Source organism: Polypterus senegalus, chromosome 9 (assembly GCF_016835505.1).
Source record: "Polypterus senegalus isolate Bchr_013 chromosome 9, ASM1683550v1, whole genome shotgun sequence".
Classification (NCBI taxonomy): Eukaryota; Metazoa; Chordata; class Cladistia; order Polypteriformes; family Polypteridae; genus Polypterus; species Polypterus senegalus.
This window is the reverse complement of record NC_053162.1, coordinates 88,963,076-88,983,163: the sequence shown is the minus strand read 5'-3', so window position 1 is coordinate 88,983,163 and position 20,088 is coordinate 88,963,076. Positions and strand designations below refer to the sequence as shown.

At 38.9% G+C, this 20,088-nt stretch overlaps 1 protein-coding gene across 1 annotated transcript in view; it reads right to left on the bottom strand.

The window, feature by feature from the left end:
• cdk10 (cyclin-dependent kinase 10) overlaps positions 1-20,088 on the bottom strand; it is a 105,642-nt gene that overhangs the window by 78,453 nt on the left and 7,101 nt on the right. Inside the window, exon 2 of the mRNA XM_039763447.1 lies at positions 104-210. Within this exon, the coding sequence (XP_039619381.1) occupies positions 104-109 (6 nt within the window). The 5' untranslated portion in view covers positions 110-210. The remainder of the gene's footprint in view (positions 1-103; positions 211-20,088) is intronic.

Below are 20,088 nucleotides of genomic sequence, written 5' to 3'. Positions count from 1 at the left end.
CCAGGTCAGAACAAAAACCTGCAGCCACTGCGGCTCTCCAGGACTGGGATTGAGGACCCCTGCCCCAGCCCCATCTGCCCCTTCAGTTGTGTGGTGTACTCACTGACATAAAACCATTGGCTGTTCAGATGCTGCACTTTCCCAGGTATTTCTCTGATGTTCCCCCGGTTTCTTTGTCCTCCTGCCTCTCACCAACTATCTTTGTTGAACCTAAAAAAAAAATGAATGCATGAGAGTCTAAAAAGTTCATGTAAAAAGTTCAGCTTTAGTCCTGACTAAACTTCTGTTGACTGCATTCTTGTTAATCCTAACTCACCTCAACATGTGCTTGAAAGTTAAGAACTTTGTAAAATAAAGAATGAAACATTTGAGATCACTGAACTACATTAAACTAGAGGACATTAAAGGAAAGAGAAGTCTGTGATGTCATATTTTTTAACAGGAGACATTAAAACCATATTCTGAAATTTTCAATTTACCCTTCACCAGAGTGGTGACTGCTTAATAAAATCATTTAAAATTTCCATTAATTTGAGTGTTCTGACAAACTGTCTTGGCTTGTGGCCATTATAAGTAGTCACAGTGTACAGGCCATGGAGTGGACCACTTCTACACCCTTACTCAACTGCAGTCTCTTTGCTTATAAATTGTTAGTTTTCTTACATGTTGCCGGCCATGATGAAGTAATTAAAACTAGCCAATGGCGCATAATTATTTATTGATGACTGAACACTTCCTCAAAGACACAGTTGTCCAAATGGGGTGGGTTTGAGGATACAACTGTGAGTGAATGAAAAGATGGAACTCTGGAGAGAGAAACATACAATTGTCCGTGACTAAAAACTGTTTTTGGCAGATACAGGCATATCTTTTTGAAAGTTTGGCCCTGTGCCTTATTAATTGTCATCGCAAAGGCTAATCTAACAGGAAATTGTCTGCGTGTAAAAGTAAAAGGCAAATTTGAATCTGATGGGGTCAGGGATATCCGGGGAATAAGGACAGTTTGTGAGGTAGCAGATGTGATAGTCTTACACTCCAGTACATGCTAGTAACAGAAAGTCTAGTGGCATTAGAGAGAGACCTTTTGCTGGCAGGAGGTTTCTGAGAAGCATGATGACTGAACCCATTTTAATTTTGAGTTTATGAGGAGGCATGCCAGTGGGAGTAAGACTATTAAGAAATTCTTCGTGGAATGAAAGATGTTCTGCAGGATCGTCTGTGACGATAGAGTTAACACTGATGAAAGTCACTTCGTCGCTAGGGATAAGTTTCAGCACTTGTTCATTAAGGTGTTGCGAGTCTTCATTGGTGACGCTTAATATAGCTCGTGTGCCGAGTTGTTCCAGAGTGACAGTTGAGAAGTCGATGTTGCCATATAGTTGTTGAACGGGATCAGAAATAAAAGGAAAACAATGTGAAGGCAATGTCACAGGTGTTCCTGTGGTATAGAGGGTCCACAGCTCCCCTTCAAAAGGCCATTTTGAAATAAATAATCACGGCGCTCACGGTGTGGTAGTGTGTCCGATGCGGTTTTCGGGTGGAGTTGTGCTGCGGGCGTTTCTCACCTGTGCAGTGAGCGAGCGAGTGAGGAGAGAGAGAAAGCCGGTACGGTAGAGAGAGCGAGAGCAGGCTGGCGGCAGCTGAACTGACAGCCTGGGTGTTTGGCCGACACCCAGGGGAGTAGTAGTTGTGGTCGCTTCCGCTGAGATTACTTCGGAAAACGGGAGTGACTGGAAGGTGGGAGACTCTCCGCGGAAGGCAGCGGGAGTCGGGACTTGGGACGTGGTGTCCCCAACATGAGAGCATTGGTCATTGGGGAATCCCAAGTCACTGTCAGGGGGAGCCGACCGGAGCCAAGGAGTCAGGCACAGAGAAGGTCAGCTGCTGAGAGAGCGTCTCGCCTGTTGCAGGGCTTGCATGGGTGAAGCAGGTGAGACGCTAATGAAAAAGAAGCACTGGGCTTATTGGTTTTTAAAGACTGCTTCCTACATTGTGTTTTAACAGTTTTAAAGGATTGATTGTTTTCTATTGTGTTTTTTAAACTTTCACATTTCTTTAAGGATCCCATGATCTTAGAGTTGGTGGGCGTGGCTCTGTCGTGTCGTGCAGCAGTGAATTGTTGGTGGGCGGGGCTCGGTGAGTTGGTGGGCGGGGCTCTGTCTTACGTCTTGCCTGCCTATGGTCAGCTGCTTTAGTGAATTATATATATAGACAGATATTTTCCACTCTTTTTTTATCCCTTACTTTTTCTTTTTTTAGAATACATCTTTCCACCTCTATTCTTACCCCATGCCTTGAAGTTAGTTTAGAGTGTTAGTGATGGGGGAGAGGGGGCATCTTAGGGGGTTAGCAGGATCACTTGATTGGATGCCTGCTTACAACATTTCCCATGCAGTCTAACAGGGCTTGAAAGGATCTGCCAAGAACAATGGAATAAACTACCAAATCCGTGTGTGCAAGGCTTGTAGAGGCTTACACATGAAGACTCAAAGCTGTAATACCCGTCAAAGTGCTTTCTTTAAAGTACGGATTTAAGGGTCTGTATGTATATTTTGTGGCAGGGACCCTGGCAGGAACTCCCCTTCTCTATATGTACCATACCTCCCCTGGACCACTTGGTGGCAGCCCCCCTGGATGACTGTGGTGCCTCAGATACCTGCAGGACTCGGTGGGAGATAGAGTTCTCTACAGCCCTGTTGGGATCTGGGGTGGCCACCAGGAGGCGCTGCAGGGGTTCCTGGGCCCGTCTGGGCCGTAGTTCAGCCACACCCAGAGGTGCAATCGGAGGCAGGTGGTCAAGCACCTGAAGCACTTCCGGGTGAGCTATAAAAGGGCCAGCAGCCACCACTCTGTGAACCTGAGTCGGGAGGAGGAGGAGGACGACAACGCTTGCCCGGAGGAGTGGTGGTAAGAGAGTAGTGCCTTTTGTTTTGGTTTGTGCTTTTGGGACTGTGCTGTGGGGCTGAGGGGCACAGGGAAGATGTGTCCCCAAGCTGAAGAAAAATAAATCCTTTTGGTTTAATTTTAACGTGCCTCTGTTGTCACCCTGTTTCGGGATGGTCGCATATATAGCGCCTTTCTTATTATATATATATATATATATATATATATATATATATATATATATATAAATGAAAGATTTCAGCTTTGATTTTTTATAAATTTACAAACCTTTCTGAAAACATTGTAGAGTGCAGGTGAGTGTAGATTGATAGACAAAAATGGCAAATTAACCACTTACAATTAAATCTACAACACAATAAAGTGTGCAGAAAGTGAAGGGGTCTGAATACTTTCTGTGTGTGGTGGTGGTGGCGGCTCTGAGGCTAGGGATCTGCACTGGCAATCGGAAAGTTGCCAGTTCGAATCCCGTAAAATACCAAAAGGGACTCTGCTCTGTCTTGAGTCAAGGCCCTTAACCTGCAATTGCTGAGTGTTTTGAGTAGTGACAAAAGCGCGATATAAATGCAAAGAATTATTATTATTATGAATCCAATGCATGTTATGTCAAGCAGTTCCAATAGGTGGAAATGTATCAGAATTAGTCACTTTAATACTCAAGTGTATTGATTGTTCTTTTTTGTGTCACATACAGAAAGTCCCCCACACTGCAATGTGGAAGCTGTAGTTAGTTTTTCTTTAATGACTGTAAGTCTAAATGCAAAGACTTATTATTAACTGCGCAAAATGAAACCAGTCAAATTATCACCGTAAGATGTTTCATCTTTGTCTGAAAAGCAACATTAATAATTTTTTTCATAATATACAGACACATTAAATAAGTGTAAAAAATTTAAATCCTGCAATAGATGGTATTAAAGACACATATACATCTATCGCCTGTGAGAGATACAGTTTAATCTAGGAAACACTTAAAAGCATTTAGTAAATTTACACCAAAAAGATTTCCTGTGGCATGCTGGTACAGTGGTTAGCTCTGCTGCCTCGTGTTTCTCTTTCTCCTCTATTAATGAAATTATTTCTCTATTATATAAAGTTTTCCTCAAAGACATGAAAGTTATGTTCATTTGTGATTTTCTATGGGCTCCTTATCAGTGTCAATGAATGTGCCATTCAGCCAATCAAGATTAATTCTGATCACACACCCAGTGCTGCTGGAATAGACGCTAGCTGACGGTAACTCTGGGTCAGAATAAGGAAGCTCAATGGATGAATCCTGATGAGTAAGTAGCCCTCCCAGGCAAACTAAAGCTTGGCCACAATCCCAGAGGACAGAAGGGCCATCTATTCATTACTAAAACTGCTTAATCCAGTTCAAGGTCACAAGGTGTCAGAACCTATCCCTGAATCACCGGGCACAAGGCATGAACAGAAAGTCACAAATACAATTGCATAACATTTTGATCCTTTTTTCAATTTCCTTTAATATAGGAAGATAAAGTTAAAAATAATATAAAATACAGCCCAAATCAGCCTCTTTGTGAATCTGTACAGAATTTTAAATGCAGAGCTGACTCAATAACAAGGACAACTGCAGATGACCCCCTTCATTTGCTATCGTCTGACCACATGTCTTGTAGCCCCGACTGCTGTGCCACGAGTGAGGTCTATTTGTATGGACTGTTCTTCACCAAAATCCCCAACTTATATTTCTTTGGCTCATCTAAGAGTGTTCCACCTAAATGCCAGCATCAAGGATGAGTATTGTTAAGAAATTCAATTTTCAACATGACAAATATCCCAGTTTTTTATACACAAATGCAGTTTTCAAGGCTGGTCAGAAAAGCTTTTGAGACATTAACCTTTGATTAACCATTAATTTGGGAACTTTGATCATCTAGCATGCAAAAAATTCTGCTTTGTCAAACATTCATTCAGAATCTTAACCTAAATTCATAACTAAGAAGACTGAATAAGTGTTGAGTGTGAGGGTGTGCTGCAACAGACTGGCCCTCCTGGTTTTTGCATCATCCCTCACAAACTTATATGGTAATAAATTGTTTCAGTAAATGAGTTAATAATACAATGTGAACAATGATAGAAACTATACAATCCTCCAACTCCCTGTCCCCACCCGCTCATTTTTCTAAATTTACTTGGCTAAAATCTCATTTATTGTGTGGAACAAAATATATTTGGCATAAATTTTTTGATATTCTAATAATAATAATTACATTTATATAGCTATTCTGATTCATGTGAATATATGTAAGAAGTACCTTATGTGTCATTTATTTTACTTGATTAAAATCACATGTGCTGGGGAGGCAGCATAAAGAAGAAGGACGCCTCACACCTGGACAAACTGGTGAGGAAGGCAGGCTCTGTTGTAGGCACGGAGCTGGACAGTTTGACATCTGTGGCAAAGCGACGGGCACTGAGCAGGCTTCTGTCAATAATGGAGAATCCACTGAACAGGATCATCTCCAGACAGAGGTGCAGCTTCAGCGACAGACTGTTGTCACTGTCCTGCTCCACTGACAGACTGAGGAGATCTTCAGTTCCAACCGGGGGGTAAACGTTAACATTATACAAAGTTATTGTCTGTTATACCTGCATTTTTATCACCCTTTAATTTTATGTTTTTTATCAGTATGTTGCTGCTGGAGTATGGGAATTTCCCCTTGGGATTAATAAAGTATCTATCTATCTATCATCCAAAGGATAGCCTCATTTGTACAGCAGCACAGTGTCCCAGTCACTGCACTATGGCATTGGGGTCCACATTCAGACCAAAGGTTAAGCACCCCCTACTGGCCTCACCAACACCTCTTCCAACAGCAACCCAAGCTTTTCCAAGATGGTCTCCCATCCAAGTACTGGCCAGGCCAGAACAAGCTTAGCTTCAGGTGGATGAGCTCTTCTGAAGTGCAATGAAAACACAATGGCAATAACAGGATTCAAAAGTGACAGACAAAAAAGGAGTTCAAAATCGAAAACTCTTTAATTTAATATTGTTTTTTATCAGTATGGTGCTGCTGAAGTATATGAATTTCTATCTATCTGATTGACTTTTGTGTTTTCTTTTATTCAGGTCAGCATCAGAAATGACTCTTCAACATAGATAAATTCCCTTGGCAGACTAATCAGGGAAATCCGCTGGGTACAGCTCAAAAGAGCCATGAGCTGCAGCTGTGTTTTCATTTGCAAACTGGCAAAAGTCCCACTGTGGGTAATCTGGGAGCAGTGAAAGCTGTGCAGAGAAGAAAAACAGACAACACATGGCTGAGTGAAGTCAGGACTCCGTACTTCTGTGGTGCAGGAATTGTGACTTCAGCCTAAATTCTGGGAGTGATGATTATAGTGTGGAAAGAGTGTGGTCATCTTGGCTGACTACACAACAAAACAGACTTTTTTGTGCATTTATTATTATTATCTCTATGAATAATGATTGCTAAATGGATTCTGTACTGCTGTGATGGCCTTCTGGAGGGCACCTTGATATAACCATAGATAAAATGGCAAAATTAACTGAAATTAATCATTTTTTTTTACCAGTATTCAAGGAGGTTTACACATAGAGAGAAAGAAAGAGTGCAAAGAAAATTATCAAGCTAAACCGATTGCCCTACTACACACAGCACAAGATGACCATATATTTATTTGGTGTTTTACCTACTTGACCATGTCAAAAATATATTCAAAGTACCCCTGCCTTATTCCTTTTCTCTCTCTATTTCTAGCCACACTATCACCTTTATAAAGAGTGTTTCCATCTAGCGTTTAAGAGAAATGTCACTTGCAGAATTAGAAAACCACAGGTCAGATTACCCCAGGACCCCAAATCTCTGTTTCCTGACCAGCACTGAAACGAACTGGTGCCTGTAAATGTTCATTGGCACCATTCTCACCATCACTAAGGGCTGAGTATAAGTATCTTCCTATTAATCCCTTGTTCCATCCAAGTGAATTGGAACTGAGAGCCCCCTGATGACATCCTCTGGCCCACAAGATAATCTTTCTCCATTAAGGCCACAACTGGGAGCTTGCACTGTCTCTTGTTGTATTTATGTCCATTCTAACCCTGGCAAGAATTTTTCAGTTAGGCGTCTTGTCACACTGCAACCCTAAATTGGACAGATATGAATCAGTATATGTATGTGTGTGTGTGTGTGTGTGTGTATGCTTCTGCCTTGCAGTGGATGACCAACCACAGTCATATCTATATCTTTGTTACTGCCTTGTGGCCAGTATCACGTCAGCTGTAACCACCAAAAACCCCTTGTAGGAAAAGAGTTCAGAAAATAAGTTCAAGTGGAAGAACTGCATTTACTGAAGTGGATGAGAGTGCTGCCATAGGTTGTGCCGCACTTGGTTTTTCTGCCCAAGAAATGCAACCGGAATCCTAAAGTGCAGCATTTTGTATTTTTAACTATCAACTTTTTTCCTTTCAATAGTTATAGCATATCTTCCCATTAATAAAGACAATCAGGTGCTGACTCTGTCACCCTATTTATATGGGCTCTTTGGCATCACGGGAATATCCAAAACCACACCAGAAATCTGATTTGCCTTAAGAATGATTGGTTTCAACATCAAAGACAGACAAAACCTGATATCTTAAACTAAAGTATACATAATAAAAGGGCAAATATAAGAAACAACTGCCATACTACAGTGCATCTAAAACAAGAAAATGAACCCAGAGCTCTTTCGCAAGTGTGACAGGGGAAATGTATTTTCACATAATTCTGTTACTCTTTTAAACTTATTTTTAACTAACTCACTAAAAGTCAGTCAAGTTATCAGTTAATCAGCAATTCATTCATAGTGTATATTGATTTTCCAAACCCAGTTATTCTAATGCTTTGTTGTGGATGTCAAAGTGTATTTGGCAGCCTCAGGTGGCAGAAAGCATTCAGTCCATTGCAACCCTGAACTGTTAAGCAGATTAGAAACTGGATGAACGGTTTCAAGAAACTTTTACAAGAACTTGCCATGTGTGCCCAACTACGTTGCGCGTGTTAAAGTTGTCTGTGAAGGGCTCCCTGTTTAAACGCTGCTGTCAGTCGTGAACTGGGCCCTTCGTCACACAGCATTATGAAGAAAGAAAACCTTCGGACATTGATTAGATAGGAAAGGCCTACTCGGAATCACTGTCCAAATCGTAATTATGTGGTGGTATAGGAGCATTTCTGCTTCTGTCCGTTCACAGTCCGTCTCGTTTTCATGACGCTATCGTTTCCTCTCACGATCTTTTCTCAACCTTTCTCCAATCTCGCAGGTTGCTTTGTGGCAATCCAAAGAGTAAGGCAATATATACGGAGCAATGGTTATAAAAGGGGGACACATAGGTATCCAGGGTCTTTAAAGCATAAATAGGGATCACTTCACTGACATGTGAGCAAGCCATGGTACAACTGTGAGACGCGCAGCACTCGCTGGCTACAACGTAACAATAATAATTTCCGGAACGTGCTGTTACGTTGTCATTCATTTTACCCACTGTCTTTCTTTCATCCATATGTTACGTAGGCATGTACCTTTTATCTTCAGCAATCTCATTCTCTAACCAGGCCTCAGGAGCTAATCAGCGTAACACTGTCCACCACCCCTTTTGTTATTCCGGCACATTGTTGACATCCATGAGTAACAACAACGTACTAAACTGGAAGGTAGTCTATGCATGCGTGGAATTCGCGGACAAACAAAGATCAAGATCTAAATGAAGATCTCTTTAGTTAATTTAAAGCACAACAATTTGTTTAGTTTGAATGTCTGTGTTTTGAGGTGTGACTGGATTACTACAGTCTCCAGTAGTATAAGCCTGGAGGAGATTCTAAATGCAATGCCTATGTTTTAGCTGTCTCTCTACTGCCATCTAGTGCTTCTTCTTCTAATTCATTCGCAGACAAACAAAGATCAAGATCCAAATGAAGATTATATATAGAGATAATCACAGAAGGGAAAAGCCATTTGGCGGTTCAGCAACAAAATATTATTTAGGCGACTCAAAAAACATTTCAAACTGCTGGTTGTATGGTTCACATTAAGTGTTTTGTGAATAAAAGCTGAAGATTATCCTGAACTAGCTGAAATGCCCGGCATTGGCCAGGAGGAAAATAAAAATTTTTTTTTTTAATTGTTTGAGAAAAATATAACTAAAAACACAACTTTAAAAATAAATAAACAAACAATGAAGACTCACTAATGTGTTTGTCTTACGGTCTTGCATGTATGTCATCATCCAGTTGACGCGCAGAACAGGCCAACTCTATTTAATTTCAAAAGCAACAGGCGCCTGTGGTGCTGCTCAAACATAAAGAATGCTGGCAGTCACCTCCAGGTCACCCTCTGGTGGTCGTTCCGAGTGTCAACTGGATGATAACATACATACAAGACCGCAAGATCACCCCCCACCCTACCCAGTAGGGGGTGAGTTAGGGCTGATTTCACCCTACAGTATTTTTAGTCGACCAATGAAAAACGTGTACCAAGTTTCATGAAATTCGCTCCACCCATTCGTTCGGACGTGATGCTGGAACATTCAAACATACACACACACACACGTTTACTTTTTTATTTATATATATATATATATATATATATATATATATATATATAGATTTAGGTACTGATGTTTGATGTGTGGATGCATATACTAAAAAGTCTTGCTGCCCACAAAAAAAGGGTAAGTTTTAGATAAGACAGTAATCCAGTTAAAACTGATGCACTTCAGTTGAATTTATAAGGGCCTGAAACTGAACATTTACAATTAAAAGTACAAAAAAAAAAACAATGGATCAGAGTTAACACTTGCATACAGCATCAACTTCTTCATTTTTGAATTGGGGAGAAAACCATCCAATCCAGGCAGTAATGGATGCGAAAAGAAGAGCAGTACTTCAGTCCATCAGAAAGCTAACAAGAAACTGCAGGGAAACTGAGAAGTGCCATTTGCTGCTGTAATTGTAAATTCTCTCAGCTAAGACAAAGATAGTAACATACTCCAGTTTGACGGACTGCAGCCAGAGCAGACAGACAGGTTGTATACAATGTCTCTGCATGGCGCCACTCTTTGACCTCACACATTACAGAGTTTTAGAGATTCACTCAGACTGTCTGCGTGAAAGATGAGAAGCGTTGAATGTAATCAGTGTGTCCACTTAAGGTCTGTGACTAAACTTCATATATGGTTGGACTTTATTATTGGCATGTACAGTAAATATGAGCTCTGCAATACTAATCTTCACTGCACTTGTTGAAGTGCACTCCTGATCTGTCCCTCAGTGTGAAAATTAAACAAAGAAAATGTGAAGTCCAAACTACCTCATCTTGAATTCATCACATGGTCTAAGACAATCAGCCTTACAAAGACCCCACAATACCTTTGGGTATTTAATTGCACACAGATACAGATTACATGAAACTGAAAACCATGTAATCATGCACAATGCTAAGAGAAAAGGAAAAATAAAAGTCACATTGAATGGAAAGATTTTTAAAATACAAAAAAAGAAATAAAACTGGCAAAGAATTTTCAAAAGCACTGCTCTATACCCCAGCTCATCTAAAAAGAATGATCAAAAAAGCACAATAATACTCTGATTATCTCAATCCATAGAGCAAAGGCAAAATATTAGAAAGTGAGGAGAAATCTACTCCAAAGTATAAATGAAACTAATAAGACTGTCTTTTTCATTAAGGGAATTTATATTAAAATTACCAATCCACCCCTACATTTTCTAGCTCATTTGTCTAATTTGGAGCCACAGGGTTCAGAATCTAACCTAGCACATGAGATGGTAACCAGTCCTAGAAACTGTCAGTCCAGCGCAGGGCACACTCACTCTACTAAGACAATTTACAGTCACCAGCTGATCTAACGCATTGGTCTTTCAGGCGTGAGTAGTCTGATACAAGGTTATTACTGTATAGTTAACGAAAACTAACATCAAAACTGAAACTATTATTTAAAAAAAATCGTTAACTGATTAAAATAATTAACAAAACCGAAATGAAAAACTAAAACTAAACTATTAAAGTAGCTGGAAGGACTAATTTAAATAAAATAATTTCCTAGAATAGTTTTAGTTTTTGAATGAATATGCTTGCTGCTAGTTTTTAACCCTTATAACTTTTAAACTCTAAAACTGAAAGTCATCCACCACGAGCTGCCCACATATATTCATCCAGTGAACAGCGGCTGGTGAAGGAGGGCGGCTGTTCACACAGCATTGCGGTGACAGAGCAAGCTGAATACTCGGGTAAAGCATGTTGAATAGAAAGCGATTTTCGTACCGCCTTTCTTTTTACTTGTTGTATATCAAGATGTAATTCAAACAACTGAAACTGGAATGTGGTGGTCAACAAAAACTTTACCGTATGGACAGAAAAATCACGAGTAACGTTACAGTTTATTTCTCAGGTGCCTGCTTTTTGCTGACAGTAATTCACCTGCCACTTCGCATACGAAGTATAGGGAAAGTATAATCCGAAAATACCGTTTTTTGGAATTATGTCTGTGTGTAAACAGGATAACTCAAAAACGCAACTAGATATATAGATGAAATTTGGCATGTGGTCGTTACGCCAAAATTGTAGATCTCTATTAACTTTTGGGCCAAATCCATCAACCGAATGTGGTACTTTACCTGAACACATTCTCGATTTTTTTTCATGCAGCAGCAGAGTCCAATTTAATCAACTTTACTGTTATAATAATTGATCAATATATTATTGATTTGATTGTTCTTTAATTTACATAATATAATCATTGTCCTGCGGTTTACTCCTCAAATATCCATCCCCATATCTGAGTACACAAGAAAATCGAGGGGAGACCACTCCCGATTTTTCAAAATAAAACGGCACTGATCGTGAGACTGACTAGGTCGTATTGCAAGATCAGCATATTGTTGCTAACCAATCACTTTTGCTTTAAAAATATCATTTAACAACGAAGAGATACAAACCTTGTAAAATTCCTGAGTTGGCAATGTCTCTACTGAACTACATGTTGGTAGGCAAAGAGAGTCTGCCAAGTGATGAAAAGCTAAACATACTAATGTGTTTTTGCAGTTAAGCTATATTTATTAATTTATCTTTTTTAGTTAATATTCATCATTATTAATAGCAGATATTGTGAAAAGAATCCAGCAGCAGAATTATGTTTTAAAATATATGTCCCCATTTTTTCAATATTTCTCTCTCTCTCAAAACAGTTAATATTTTTTTTGTTTGTAACATCAGCCATATCATACATATTGCATACCAGGCATTTTTCCTGCTTTGCATCTAAACCTGCCTGGGTAGGCTCCAGGTTCCTGTGATCCTGCTCTGGATAAACAGGTTTAGATAATGTATATATTGTTCTTAATCTCAGATGCTAAATCTGTCGTTTTGTGCCTGTCCATACTCTTATTACCTGCTCTTGCTCTGCTCATTATGGGTTTACTGCTCTTATGGTGGGCTATTCAAGTCTCACTGCCCCTAACCGTGACACTACATGCTTGTTTTTCTTTGTTTCTCTCAATACAGGTAGGTGGGGTGTGCACACTGATTCAAGTCTATGAGCCTTCTTCTTCCTAAGCCCCCGTGAATTTCATGGTCACACCTGTCACAACACAGTTGATTCTCTTTTCTGATTTTTGATCTTTTCAGGTCTGTAGGTGGCAAAATTCTGTCTATAAATTGTTTGTGCCTGAGATGGAATCAGAGATCAATATGGCTAGTAGAAAACAACAAAACCCAGTATTTGAGATTTCTGAATGCAATATTATAGGCATTGATATGTTGTGTGCTGTAGACATTTAGAGTAAATAAAGTTCATTACAAATTGGCCCATTCTGGGCAATAAAAGGAAAAGAAAATAGTGCCAACAGTCTGCGCAGATTTGTTCAGCACAAATGACATAGAAAATATTTTAAAAATTATAAAATTGTGTGAAATTGTTCATATTCAGTATCTGGTTTTGATTATGCAAAACCAAATAGTAAACTGTGTCATGTAGTGTGGTAAGCTTCGACTAACATTAAACTCATATTATATCCAAACTCATTAAGTGTACAGTTCTGTCTCATTGTGACACAAAAACTAAACTCCATTGTAGCTCTTTAACCATACTATAATTACTAAAAGTAAAACTGAAACTAATATATATGAAAAATAAAACTGAAATGTCTTTGTAAAATAAAAACTAAACTAAAACTAAAAATGCATGATGAAGGAAAACTAAAACTAACCTGAATTTAGAAGTAAGGTCAGAAAAAATATAGAAATAAAAACTAATATAAAAAGGCAAAACTATAATAACCTTGGTCTGATAGTTGTAGAAACAGAATTTTATAAGTGTGTGTGTGAATGTGTATGGGAGAGAGAGCTATCTGCAAGCAACCCTTCAAACCCAGAATAGCTTCAAATGTACAAAACTCCTGGGTTTATTGAATAAAACACACAAGGGCGGGACTCACAAAAGAGAGGACTCACAAAGGATAGAACTCAATGTCCCATGCCAATATTTACCCGGTGGATTGGCTTGTCCTTAGACTATCACTACTGCATTCATGTTGTCACCACATAGTTAACTATGATGGCCTAGCCTCTTCTTCCAGCCAGTTGAGTCTTTGCTCAGACTCCATTCCTGACTCACTCTGTATATCATCTTAACACATTTGCCACAGTCACATAGATAGATAGATAGATAGATAGATAGATAGATAGATAGATAGATAGATAGATAGATAGATAGATAGATAGATAGATAGATAGATAGATAGATAGATAGATAGATAGATAGATAGATAGATAGATAGATAGATAGATAGATAGATAGAGGGGACTGGGCGGTATCATGGTCTGGAATCCCTACAGATTTTATTTTTTCTCCAGCCGTCTGGAGTTTTTTGTTTTTCTGTCCCCTGGCCATTGAACCTTACTCTTATTCGATGTTAATGTTGATTTATTTTTTATAATTATGTCTTTCATTTTTCTATTCTTTAATATGTAAAGCACTTTGAGCTACTGTTTGTATGAAAATGTGCTATATAAATAAATGTTGTTGTTGTTGTAGATAGATAGATAGATAGATAGATAGATAGATAGATAGATAGATAGATAGATAGATAGATAGATAGATAGATACTTTATTAATCCCAAAGGGAAATTCCCATACTCCAGCAGCAACATACTGATAAAAAACAATATTAAATTAAAGAGTGATAAAAATGCAGGTATAACAGACAGTAACATTGTATAATGTTAACGTTTACCCACTCCGGGTGGAATTGAAGAGTCGCATAGTGTGGGGGAGGAATGATCTCCTCAGTCTGTCAGCGGAGCAGGATAGTGACAGTAGTCTGTCGCTGAAGCTGCTCCTCTGTCTGGAGATGATACTGTTCAGTGGATGCAATGGATTCTCCATGATTGACAGGAGCTTGCTAAGCCCCCGTCGCTCTGTCACAAATGTTAAACTGTCCAACTTCATTCCTACTATAGAGCCTGCCTTCCTCACCAGTTTGTCCAGATGTGAGGTGTCCTTCTTCTTTATGCAGCCTCCCCAGCACACCACCACGTAGAAGAGGGCACTCGGCATAACCGTCTGGTAGAACATCTGCAGCATCTTATTGTGTATGCCTCCTTTCTCTCTCTCAACTATAGTTTTTTCCACCTTGGCAAGGTTGTGGAGGACCAGAAACTAAGCCTAAAACAGACATACTATAGGTTAAAGGTACCACAGACTATAGATAATTATTTCAATGATAAACCGATCAAAGTTTTTTGTTTATTTTTTTCATTAAAACTGTTACAGCAGGGTACACTGTGGTACCGCATGACAGCTCCAGAGGTCTGGATTTGAATCACAACCTAGGTTCTACCTGTGTTGAATTTGCATATTCTCCCCATGACTGCAAGTGTTTTCACCCACCATACTGGCTATATTCTTGAGTGTGCCCTCTAACCGACTGGTATCCTCTAGAAGACTTACATTAAACCTGTGCTCAATTCTAAACATGGCCCCCTCTGACCCTGAACTTGAAAACAGGGTTAAAAAGATGGATGAATAGTAGGATATAAGGTGACTATAAGAGATCTGGAAATTTTGACATTTGGAGATGCCTAAGAACTGGGTGTTGTCAGAATGGAGTTTGTAAGTTCATTCATTGTTAGCATGAATCTCTGTTTGGTAATCCTATTTTCCTGTCACAGTCCAAAAAGATTGTTTCTGGGAAACAGGGTGTAATTGATTTAAAGGGGCAGATGTGTCAAGTTCTGTTTTATGTCTGCTCTAGCCAGATTTAAGTCCCTGTGAATATGGCCTTAAAAATGTATTTACTGAAAAAAAAACTGCAGCTATATAGATAGACTTTTTGCAACAACATTGATGGCCACTACCCAGAAAAAAATAATAAAATCTTTAAAAAGTATAAATATCAGGTGATTCATAATTCACCTGTATATGCATCATCTCAAAATCATTAAGCTATATAGGGCTGTATATGACTGAACAAAGCAATTTTTACATTTCATGCCCTGAAGGTAAACTGACTGGCATGAGTCAGAAACATCCATCCATCCAACCCGCTATATCCTAACCACAGGATCACGGGGGTCTGCTGGAGCTAATCCCAGACAACACAGGGCGCAAGGCAGGAAACAAACCCCGGGCAGGGCGCCAGCCCACCGCAGGGCACTGAGTCAGAAACAGATAAACTTAATGTTCTACTTCCAGCTTCTGTGTGGACCATAGCATGGATATAAGAATCAGTCTCTGCTTTTAAATCCAGGCTGAACATTCACTATTTTAGTCTAACGTACCATAGAGCTGCTGATTAGCTGTGCATATTGCATTTCTGTTTGTTATTCATTTATACAGAAATAAAGTTAATACAATATTTTTAAACTATTTCTAACACTCCTCTGTTCTGTTTCTCTTGGTGCCACTGCTCAACTGCCAGAATGTTATCATGCATATGGAAAAGTTGTATCAAATAAAGAAGCAATGTAATTATCGGATGGAAAAATCCAACTAGCACAGACTCCATTATAGACAACTCAGGATGGGGTAGGAGGCCGCTTGGCCAAGATCTCTGGTCACTATCCAGAAACAAAAACAATTAAGTGTTTAAAAAATAGAGATATCAAGTGATGCACACTTTACCTGTATATGCATCCTTTTAAAATCATTAAGCTATACAGTATTGTATATGACTAAACAAGGAAGTTCTTTCATTTCAGGCCCTGATGGTAAACTGACTGGCATGAGAAAGAAAAGGATACGCTTAATGAGCTTAATGCTCTACCTCCAGCTTCTGTGTGGACCACAGCACGGATACCAGTTCCGACCGACATGCCTTCCACTCTGCCTGCCTACTAAAATAACTTGTAGGACATCCATTGATTTTGTACCATTGGACTAAAGTTGTCTCCTGATCATTTTGTCTCTGCCTTTTACATTTTGATATTACATTGCAAAAAAATATTTTAGTGGAGCACACATTGAGATCTCAAGATGCCAGCACTGTACTATTTGTGCTAACTTAGACATCTTTGGGCTGCTTGAGGACACACAAATACAATAATCCAGACACAGTGAGAATGTACAATCTCCACTGATACACAGATCCCTGGAGCTGTGAGTCAGCAGTGCTAAATGCTACTCCACTATGCTGCTTTTGATTAAAATCATTTTGCCTTAAAATATAAATATAAATGTATAATGTATAAAGAGAATGCCTAACACACATTTACATTTATATTGAGATAGCTGAATATTTTATTTAGTGGCTTTATTAAATATTAAGTTCATTTTAAGTATGCCTTCATATCCAAAAATGTCTTTTTAATGACATGCCTTTGTTTGCTTCTGCTGGGTGACCAATTAACACTAACATGTCAGCTGTCCCTGAGGCGTAAGGACTATGTTTATATACAACCTATCATTATGCAAACAACATTGAACAGGACAAAGCATTTCTAGCAGTGATGATTTTTATTCTCTTCCAAGACAATACACTGCATAAAAAATCGTGCTTAAATAAATCAAGCAATAAAACATCATTCTTTTATGGTACCTCATAAAATACAACTAAACGCTTATGGGTATTAGCATCTAGCTCCAGAGTCCTGAGTGCAAATGTCAGCTCAGGCACTGTCTGTGTGGATGTTACACATTTTCATAATGTTTGCATGAGTTTTCTTCCACACCCCAAAGATTTCTTTATTAGGTTAACTAAAAAGTTTATACTGACCCCTTATTAGTGAAAGTAGGGATGTGCATGAGAGTGCCCTGTGATTGACTGTCACAAAGCAGAAGGTTCTTTAATGGAATTTCTTTGGTACTGTCAGGACAGAGTCTGGTCCTGTGACCCTAAATATAATTACACATGATTAAAAATGCATGGTGTTAATCAATAATGCTATCATACACCTGTGATTTGAAGTGGCCAGAATAATGATATTTTTAAGTTATGCATGGAACAGTAGCAGACCACAGACACTAGTTACATTCTCCATAGACTAGGGCTAGGAATTTGTTCTCGGTACAGTTCATTTCAAACAACTGAGGTCCATAGTTGTGTTTTCAACAATTAGAGTTAAATGTTTCCTGAAAACCTCCAAGCTGGTGGCTGCGTGGGAATAATTACATGTTATTTCTCTTTTACAAGTCTACAATAACTCTCAACCAAACAAATTTATTGTTGAGTGAGCTCTAAAAAGTTGAGGCATTGTAGTCAAAGTACAATGTATACCTAATGTATAAAACAAAGGGCAGACATTGCTCTTGCAGACTTCACTTACTTTGCCTAAGTAAGCCAGCGAGTTGTTACGTACATCAAACAAGACTTATGAAAACAAAGGCTGATTTGTCACAATGGCATCAAGCAAAAAAGTCTGATAGTAATATGCAAAACCAGTGTTAGATGTGATATTGTGACCAATTCAGATGTTTGACGCCGAAAACAGGTGTGCTATAATGAAGACTGATCTGTGACTGGAATTTATACAAACATTACATATGAAACTGGACTCTAAAACAAAAAGCAGCAATAATTCAAGCTGGTGTCAACACCTGACAAGCACCGTGTAAGCACTGGATGCTGACCTTGAACTTGATCCTTATACATTAGGTGATATAAAAGAAGAACTAAAAATTGTTATATACGGTAGAGAAAGAGAAGTGGAAACAAATTTGTACATTACTTTCTGTGCAGAAATACTTTTATTTATTAATCTGAATTATAGGGTGGCACGGTGGCAAAGTGGTAGCACTGCTGCCTCACAGTTAGGAGACCAGGATTTAGTGGCCCAGGTCCTCTCTGTGTGGAGTTTGCATGTTCTTCCAGTGTCTGTGTGGGTTTCCTCAGGGTGCTTCTCCCATTGTCCCAAATCATGCAGGTTAGGTGAATTGGGAATGCTAAATAGGTCCTAGCATTTGTTTGGTGTGTGTGTGTGTGTTTGCCCTGTGATGGACTAGCAACCTGTCCAGGATTTTTTCCTGCCTTGTGACCTGTGCTAGTTGGGATAAGCTCCCTCCGCCCCACTTATCAACCCTGGTCTGAAATAAGAGGGTTACAAAATGACACGGCATTTGAATTAAACTTTAAAATCTGGCGACCCAGAATTCATCATTGTGTTTTGAACCATTTATACAAAAAGTGTGCTGCTTTTGAGGGTAAGATATGTATGGCATATAAGCTGGAAAACCTTTTGAAAAACTTTTTTCAAGTTCTTATATTTTAGTGAAAAACAAAATCTTTGTTTAAAAAGTGCATACATGATCCATATAAAGCAGCTATATATGTTCTTGTAAGACATCTTTGCAAATCCTATTATATTCTTGAGAAGATTTCAGCAGGATTTAACAAGATTAAATAAATCCTATGAGAAAGTGTTCCACATTACCTATAAGACACACCATGTACTAACAGAGCTGAACTGACAATCATTTATGTATTCTTACAAAACACAGAGCATTGTTATTAATAAATCAATTTGTGCAAAGCACAGAGGCACAGCGGTTAAAGTTGCTGTCTTCCACCATACAGGAATCAGCACAGTTTCCAAAATGTTTGGAGCTGACTTGTCTCTCTTGCAAAACGTTATCCATGTGAATTGGAGGATTTCCTTATAGGTTCTTTCAAGGTGTGTAATATTAACCTTCTGGGACAAGATGAGGGATCATCGCTAACATTGACATATCCTTCTCTTTCCACAGTGAAGAGAAACTGCTCCATGTGGGCAACTGACTCCACCCTTTGCAGTTTACCCTCCATAAAAGCCCAAGCGTCCCAGAATGAGCCATCACTTTTGACAAGAGCTAACAGCCAGACAAAGCTCCACTAAAGAGTAACCTAATGCGTGGCTAACCAGCCAACTGCTTTAATTTAATATTCAGCCCTGATTTTGTGGGTCATAAACACCAAAGAGTGTTTATTTTTTGTTCTTTCAAGCGTTTCTATGAATAGTGAGGGTTAATATAATAAGGAAGGACCCTTTTGCTCTAAATAGTTCTTCAATTGCCATTTATCTAGTACTTTCAAAATGATATTGAGTATAGATTTGAATGTGTCGAGTTTGAGGCACATTGCTAACTAAGTTCAAATGCTCACTAAAGAACTTATAACTCATCTTGGCTGGTTTTATTTATACTCCAGATTCCCCAAACATGAAGTTACTTGTCATTAATAAATTGCACCAATGTTAGTGTCCACATGTGTTGCACCCTTCAGTGTACTCCATCACATGTATGATTGTTTCCTGTCCAGTACACAGGATAGCAACATTGTATTTTAATAATAAGTGGATTCAGAAAAATTAATTCAGAACAGTAAGCTCATAATGCCTGCAATGACAGCTCTTCTAATGGCAACCAAATTGTGGTATGAAGGCTTATATTATAAAGGCCATAACTACCATCATTACACTAAATGTGACTTTTCAAGGATAGTGTCTTCAGTTTAATAACAGCCATCAATATATTAACATCCATAATATAAGGAAAGGCATTTGAGTATTGCGCTGAGGTTGCAAGCAAACTGGAAATATTTCCATCATTTTACACATGTTCAGACCTTGTCAGTACACAGCAACAGTCTCTGGGATTCAGGGCTCATTTAGGCAGGAAACCCAGTGACCAAAAAGATCTGTTTGTTCAGATTCTTTCTGTTCTAACTAGTTAAAGTCATG